This window comes from Lampetra fluviatilis, chromosome 60, assembly GCF_964198595.1.
Source record: "Lampetra fluviatilis chromosome 60, kcLamFluv1.1, whole genome shotgun sequence".
In the NCBI taxonomy this organism is placed as follows: domain Eukaryota; kingdom Metazoa; phylum Chordata; class Hyperoartia; order Petromyzontiformes; family Petromyzontidae; genus Lampetra; species Lampetra fluviatilis.
The window spans coordinates 4980349-4988783 of NC_136334.1; the positions used below are offsets into that span (position 1 = coordinate 4980349).

The window sequence follows — 8435 nt, forward strand, 5'->3', positions numbered from 1 at the left end:
GTGACCCCAGGGACCCTCCGTGGGGCCGAGCGACGACTTCCCCGCCCTCTGGCACAACGGAGCGGCGGGACGCGGCGGCGGCGGCGGCGGCGGCGTCGCCCGGCCCCCCCCGGCAACCCCGGGGCCCCCCCCGGCAACCCCGGGGCCCCCCCCGGCAACTCCAGGGCCCCCCACGGCAACTCCAGGGCCCCCCACGGTGGAACCGGCGCCCGTCAGGGCCAGGCGCATAGGACCCATCAAGCCCCCGCCGGGTCCTCGTCCGCAGGGGCAGCACTTGCACGCCGGTGAGGGACGCGCGGGTTTGGCGCGAAGTGGCCCTCCCCTAGGTCGACTCGGCCTCAAATGAGTACCCAGTGTGGCGGTAGTGTAGCGGTTTAGCGCCGCGCTGCGCTATGAACCCGGTTGACCCGGGTTCGATTCCCGCTCACGGCCAACACCGGTGACGATTATCTGAACCGGTCTTAGGCCTCCCCTAGGTCGACTCAGCCTCAAATGAGTGCCTGGTGCGGTGTGAAGTAAACATCGTCACTGGGGAGACAAAGGCGGCCGGGCGTGGTGCTGGCCACCCACCCCCTCGTGTGCCGTGCCGGCCTTCGTAGGTTCTGCTCGCTGACAGCACTTGCCCCAACAGTATGTGAAGGCTACACGGGGGATTTTTGTCTTTTTTATGTGAGGAGTGGTGGCGCAACGATTAGCACATTCCCTTGCGAATCCAACCACCTGAGCTCCACCAGGCAGCCACGGCTGGGATCAGTGGCGAGCGATTCCCTGAACCCGTTCCCGGATCTCTCCATCAAGTTCAAGTTCAAAGTTCATGTATTAGGTGTAGCCCTGTGAGCCATTCGGCTCTTGAATCGGGTTGCAACCGCAACAAACAAAAAACCAAAACACGAACAAGAAAACATCTTAAAGTGAATATGTGACTGAGTGCAAACAGAGAATCCAAGAAAAGACGGCAAAATATTGCAGAAAAAAATCACCGTGTGCACCGACGCTGTGTGATTTGGGTGTGAAAACCGTCAACCGGTTAAAACCGCTCACCGAAATTTGATTCGGCGGTTTCCGTTCCTCGGTTTGAAACAAAACAAAAGAAGAAAACGCAACTCGGCTGTGTTTTTTAAATCGCGGTTCACCAACTGTGACAAAACTAAAAATATATAGTAGTAGGTTTTTACCCTTTCAAAACTGACACCTTTATACAAGGCATCATGTTTGCTATAACCGTTATTGCAAACATGATGCCTTGTATAAAGAGGTCAGTTTTGTACCAGTTTAAAGGGTAAAAACCTATTACTATATTTTGCCACTGGTAAAGGAGGTCTCATAGTGTAAATGCTTGCCCCGAGCTCTCAATACTCTGATAGTGCGCTGTTTTTGAGTTCTACGCCTTTTGGCGTCATCTGGTCCAACACCAATGGAGACTAGGCTCTAAAGAAAGCTGTCTCGGGTGTGGACCAATCAACTTCAAGGACAGTGCATATCATTATCATCATCATCAGAGTTGTTTATTTTTATTTGCATTTTGACTGCTTGTGTTTCGGTTATTGCAAACATGATGCCTTGTATAAAGGGGTCAGTTTTGTACCAGTTTAAAGGGTAAAACCCTACTACTATATTTTGCCACTGGTAAAGGAGATGTCTCATAGTGTAAAAAAACAAACAAAAAATCTACAGTTTTTTCCGGTTATTTCCGGTTAACGGTTTTCCCGGTTGGGTCCAGCTCCCCGCTCTGAACGTCACGTCTCCTCGATCCGTGCCGCGTCTCACCCAGTCGCCGCGTTTCGCGACCACGTCTCGGATGCCTGGGACGGGATGAACCGCAAGGTCACCCACTCACCCTCTCACCCACTCACTCACCCACTCTTGCACTCACCCACTCACCCTCTCAGCCACACACTCACCCACTCTTGCACTCACCCACTCACCCTCTCAGCCACACACTCACCCACTCTTGCACTCACCCACTCACCCTCTCAGCCACACACTCACCCACTCTTGCACTCACCCACTCACCCTCTCAGCCACACACTCACCCACTCTTGCACTCACCCACTCACCCTCTCAGCCACACACTCACCCACTCTTGCACTCACCCACTCACCCTCTCAGCTACACACTCACCCACTCTTGCACTCACCCACTCACCCTCTCAGCCACACACTCACCCACTCTTGCACTCACCCACTCACCCTCTCAGCCACACACTCACCCACTCTTGCACTCACCCACTCACCCTCTCAGCCACACACTCACCCACTCTTGCACTCACCCACTCACCCTCTCAGCCACACACTCACCCACTCTTGCACTCACCCACTCACCCTCTCAGCCACACACTCACCCACTCTTGCACTCACCCACTCACCCTCTCAGCTACACACTCACCCACTCTTGCACTCACCCACTCACCCTCTCAGCCACACACTCACCCACTCTTGCACTCACCCACTCACCCTCTCAGCCACACACTCACCCACTCTTGCACTCACCCACTCACCCTCTCAGCCCACACACCCACTCTTGCACTCACCCACTCACCCCTCTCAGCCACACACTCACCCACTCTTGCACTCACCCACCTCACCCTCTCAGCCACACACTCACCCACTCTTGCACTCACCCACTCACCCTCTCAGCCACACACTCACCCACTCTTGCACTCACCCACTCACCCTCTCAGCCACACACTCACCCACTCTTGCACTCACCCACTCACCCTCTCAGCCACACACTCACCCACTCTTGCACTCACCCACTCACCCTCTCAGCCACACACTCACCCACTCTTGCACTCACCCACTCACCCTCTCAGCCACACACTCACCCACTCTTGCACTCACCCACTCACCCCTCTCAGCCACACACTCACCCACTCTTGCACTCCCACCCCCAACTCACCCTCTCAGCACACACTCACCCACTCTTGCACTCACCCACTCACCCTCTCAGCCACACACTCACCCACTCTTGCACTCACCCACCTCACCCTCTCAGCCACACACTCACCCACTCTTGCACTCACCCACTCACCCTCTCAGCCACACACTCACCCACTCTTGCACTCACACCCACTCACCCTCTCAGCCACACACTCACCCACTCTTGCACTCACCCACTCACCCTCTCAGCCACACACTCACCCACTCTTGCACTCACCCACTCACCCTCTCAGCCACACACTCACCCACTCTTGCACTCACCCACTCACCCTCTCAGCCACACACTCACCCACTCTTGCACTCACCCACTCACCCTCTCAGCCACACACTCACCCACTCTTGCACTCACCCACTCACCCTCTCAGCCACACACTCACCCACTCTTGCACTCACCCACTCACCCCTCTCAGCCACACACACTCACCCACTCTTGTACTCACCCACTCACCCTCTCAGCCACACACTCACCCACTCTTGCACTCACCCACTCACCCTCTCAGCCACACACCACCCACTTGCACTCCCACTCACCCTCTCACACTCACCACTCTTGCACTCACCCACTCACCCTCTCAGCCACACACTCACACCACTCTTGCACTCACCCACTCACCCTCTCAGCCACACACTCACCCACTCTTGCACTCACCCACTCACCCTCTCAGCCACACACTCACCCACTCTTGCACTCACCCACTCACCCTCTCAGCCACACACTCACCCACTCTTGCACTCACCCACTCACCCTCTCAGCCACACACTAACCCACTCTTGCACTCACCCACTCACCCTCTCAGCCACACACTCACCCACTCTTGCACCACTCAACTCCCACTCTTGCACTCACCCACGACCTCTCAGCCACACACACACACCACAACTCACTCACCCACTCACCCTCTCAGCCACACACTCACCCACTCTTGCACTCACCCACTCACCCTCTCAGCCACACACTCACCCACTCTTGCACTCACCCACTCACCCTCTCAGCCACACACTCACCCACTCTTGCACTCACCCACTCACCCTCTCAGCCACACACTCACCCACTCTTGCACTCACCCACTCACCCTCTCAGCCACACACTCACCCACTCTTGCACTCACCCTCTCAGCCACACACTCACCCACTCTTGCACTCACCCACTCACCCTCTCAGCCACACACTCACACACTCTTGCACTCACCCACTCACCCTCTCAGCCACACACTCACCCACTCTTGCACTCACCCACTCACCCTCTCAGCCACACACTAACCCACTCTTGCACTCACCCACTCACCCTCTCAGCCACACACTCACCCACTCTTGCACTCACCCACTCACCCTCTCAGCCACACACTCACCCACTCTTGCACTCACCCACTCACCCTCTCAGCCACACACCCACTCTTGCACTCACCCACTCACCCTCTCAGCCACACACTCACCCACTCTTGCACTCACCCACTCACCCTCTCAGCCACACACTCACCCACTCTTGCACTCACCCACTCACCCTCTCAGCCACACACTCACCCACTCTTGCACTCACCCACTCACCCTCTCAGCCACACACTCACCCACTCTTGCACTCACCCACTCACCCTCTCAGCCACACACTCACCCACTCTTGCACTCACCCACTCACCCTCTCAGCCACACACTCACCCACTCTTGCACTCACCCACTCACCCTCTCAGCCACACACTCACCCACTCTTGCACTCACCCACTCACCCTCTCAGCCACACACTCACCCACTCTTGCACTCACCCACTCACCCTCTCAGCCACACACTCACCCACTCTTATACTCACCCACTCACCCTCTCAGCCACACACTCACTCCACTCTTGCACTCACCCACTCACCCTCTCAGCCACACACTCAGCCACTCTTGCACTCACCCACTCACCCTTGGCGGAGGTGGCGGGGGTGGCTCGTGTATTGCTTGGCAAACAGTGCCCTGGCCGGCTCATGTACCCTAGCAAGCCCAAACAACAACTCGTGGGTTGGGGCAGCCCACCCTCTGGCAAGGAGCTGGAGCAGAGGAGCGACGCTGCTCGCCACGGCGGTTAGGCCACGGTAAAATATAGCGAGATGAAGTTTCGCCGGGTCATCTCGCGCTAATGCGACCGTGTCGTTAAGACCCGCCTCCCTCCCGACCCGACACGGGCAATTAGTGGTGTGCGTCGTGGAACAAAGCGCGTCGATTAGAAACGCGCGTGCGTGTGTGTGTGTGTGTGTGTGCGTGTGTGTGTGTGTGCGTGTGTGCGTGTGCGTGTGTGTGTGCGTGTGTGTGTGTGCGTGCGTGTGCGTGTGTTGAGTTTATTTTGCACGGTGCGTGGCCGACCGGGCTAATCGGAGGTGCTGTGCGTCACGGGGTGAGTGGGAGTGCGTGTGTGAGTGTCTGGGGAAGAGGGTGAGTGGGTGAGTGAGTGGGTGGGTGGGTTAGGGAGTGTGTTGTTGTGACCTGCAGTGTGATGAGTGAGTGAGTGTGTGGCTGAGAGGGTGAGTGGTGTGAGTGCTGAGAGTGGGTGAGTGAGTGGGTGAGTGGTGAGAGGGTGAGTGGGTGAGTACGAGAGTGGGTGAGTGTGTGTGGGGTGAGAGGGTGAGAGGGTGAGAGGGTGAGTGGGTGAGTACGAGAGTGGGTGAGTGTGTGGGTGAGAGGGTGAGTGGGTGAGTGTGAGAGTGGGTAAGTGTGTGGGGGTGAGTGAGTGCGTGGGTGAGTGCGGAGAGTGGGTGAGTGTGTGTGTGGGGTGAGTGCGAGAGTGGGTGACTGCGAGAGTGGGTGAGTGTGTGAGTGTGGTGAGTGCGTGGGTGAGTGTGTGAGTGGGTGAGTGTGTGGGTGAGTGCGAGAGTGGGTGAGTGTGTGTGTGGGTGAGTGCGAGAGTGGGTGAGTGCGTGGTGAAGTGCGTGGGTGAGTGGGTAAGTGTGTGGGGTGAGTGTGTGGGTGTGCGTGCGAGAGTGGGTGAGTGTGTGTGCGAGTGAGTGGTGAGAGTGTGGTGGTGTGTGAGTGGTGAGTGAGTGTGTGGGTGAGTGCGTGGGTGAGTGAGTGAGTGGTGAGTGAGTGTGTGAGTGCGTGAGTGTTGTGAGTGAGTGGTGAGTGTGTGAGTGAGTGGTGAGTGTGTGAGTGAGTGGTGAGTGAGTGTGTGGGTGAGTGTGTGAGTGAGTGTGTGAGTGGGTGGGGTGAGTGAGTGGTGAGTGTGTGAGTGAGTGTGTGAGTGAGTGGTGAGTGTGTGAGTGAGTGCGTGCGTGAGTGTGTGAGTGAGTGGTGAGTGTGTGAGTGGTGAGTGTGTGAGTGAGTGGTGAGTGAGTGTGTGGGTGAGTGTGTGAGTGAGTGTGTGAGTGGGTGGGTGAGTGAGTGGTGAGTGTGTGAGTGAGTGTGTGAGTGAGTGGTGAGTGTGTGAGTGAGTGCGTGCGTGAGTGTGTGAGTGAGTGAGTGCGTGGGTGCGTGAGTGCGTGAGTGTGTGTGTGAAGTGAGTGTGTGAGTGAGTGCGTGTCTGAGTGTGAGAGTGGGTGAGTGTGTGTGTGGGTGAGTGAGTGCGTGCGTGAGTGCGTGCGTGTGTTAGTGAGTGTGTGAGTGAGTGAGTGTGTGAGTGAGTGTGTGAGTGTGTGTGAGTGTGTGAGTGAGTGTGTGAGTGTGTGAGTGAGTGCGTGAGTGAGTGAGTGGTGAGTGTGTGTGTGAGTGAGTGTGTGCGTGAGTGGGTGAGTGAGTGAGTGTGTGTGTGAGTGAGTGAGTGTGTGAGTGAGTGAGTGAGTGTGTGAGTGAGTGAGTGTGTGAGTGAGTGTGTGAGTGTGTGTGAGTGTGTGAGTGAGTGTGTGAGTGTGTGAGTGAGTGCGTGAGTGAGTGAGGTGGTGAGTGTGTGTGTGAGTGCGTGCGTGCGTGTGTGTGTGAGTGCGTGCGTGAGTGAGTGTGTGCGTGAGTGGTGAGTGAGTGATGTGCGTGAGTGCGTGAGTGAGTGTGTGCGTGAGTGAGTGTGTGTGTGAGTGAGTGAGTGCGTGCGTGCGGTGCGTGTGTGTGTGAAGTGCGTGCGTGCGTGTGTGTGTGAGTGTGCGTGCGTGCGTGTGTGTGTGAGTGTGTGAGTGAGTGTGTGCGTGAGTGGGTGAGTGAGTGCGTGCGTGCGTGGTGAGTGCGTGGGTGAGTGAGTGCGTGGGGAGTGGTGGGTGTAGTGGTTAGCGCGCTGCGCTATGAACCTGGCGACCCGCGTTCGATTCCCGCTCACGGCCAACACCGGTGACGATTATCTGAACCGGTCTCGGGCCTCCCCTAGGTCGACTCAGCCTCAAATGAGTACCTGGTGCGGTGTGTAAACATCGCCACTGGGGAGACAAAGGCGGCCGGGCGTGGTGCTGGCCACCCACCCCCTCGTGTGCCGTTTCCGGCCTTCATAGGTGCTCGCTAACAGCACTTGCCCCTACAGTCTGTTAAGGCTATACGGGGGGTCTTTGTGTGCGTGCGTGAGTGAGTGTGTGAGTGAGTGAGTGTGTGAGTGAGTGTGTGTGTGAGTGAGTGCGTGAGTGCGTGTGTGGTGAGTGAGTGAGTGAGTGTGCGTGAGTGAGTGAGTGTGTGGGTGAGTGAGTGAGTGAGTGTGTGTGTGAGTGAGTGCGTGAGTGGGTGAGTGAGTGAGTGTGTAAGTGAGTGAGTGTGTGAGTGAGTGTGTGTGCGTGAGTGTGTGAGTGAGTGAGTGTGCAAGTGCGTGCGTGCGTGCGTGCGTGAGTGAGTGAGTGTGTGAGTGAGTGTGTGAGTGCGTGAGTGGGTGAGTGAGTGAGTGTGTAAGTGAGTGAGTGTGTGTGCGTGAGTGAGTGAGTGAGTGTGTAAGTGCGTGAGTGAGTGATGTGAGTGAGTGTGTAAGTGCGTGCGTGAGTGAGTGAGTTTGTGTGCGTGAGTGAGTGAGTGAGTGTGTAAGTGTGCGTGAGTGAGTGAGTGAGTGTGTAAGTGCGTGAGTGTGTGAGTGAGTGAGTTTGTGTGCGTGAGTGAGTGTGTGAGTGTGTAGAAGTGCGTGAGTGAGTGAGTGAGTGAGTGTGTAAGTGCGTGAGTGTGTGAGTGAGTGAGTTTGTGTGCGTGAGTGAGTGTGTGAGTGTGTAAGTGCGGTGCGTGAGTGAGTGAGTTTGTGTGCGTGAGTGAGTGTGTGTGCGTGAGTGAGTGAGTGAGTGAGTAAGTGCGTGAGTGAGTGAGTGAGTGTGTAAGTGCGTGCGTGAGTGGAGTGTGTGTGCGTGAGTGAGTGTGTGTGCGTGAGTGAGTGTGTGTGCGTGAGTGAGTGTGTGTGCGTGAGTGAGTGAGTGAGTGTGTAAGTGCGTGCGTGAGTGAGTGAGTGAGTGTGTGTGTAAGTGCGTGCGTGAGTGAGTGAGTGAGTGAGTGTGTGAGTGAGTGCGTGAGTGAGTGAGTGAGTGAGTGTGTGAGTGTGTGTGTGTATGAGTGTGTGTGAGTGAGTGTGTGAGTGAGTGTGTGAGTGAGTGCGTGAGTGAGTGCGTGAGTGAGTGAGTGAGTGTGTGTGTAAGTGCGTGCGTGA

General features: G+C 56.7%; 1 protein-coding gene across 1 annotated transcript in view; it reads left to right on the forward strand.

Annotated features, from left to right (window-relative positions):
- LOC144950934 (tudor domain-containing protein 3-like) overlaps positions 1-346 on the forward strand; it is a 261619-nt gene extending 261273 nt beyond the window's left edge. The window contains exon 13 of the mRNA XM_078881115.1: positions 11-346. Coding sequence (XP_078737241.1) covers positions 11-346 — 336 coding nt within the window. The remainder of the gene's footprint in view (positions 1-10) is intronic.
- The last annotated feature ends 8089 nt before the right edge of the window (positions 347-8435 follow it).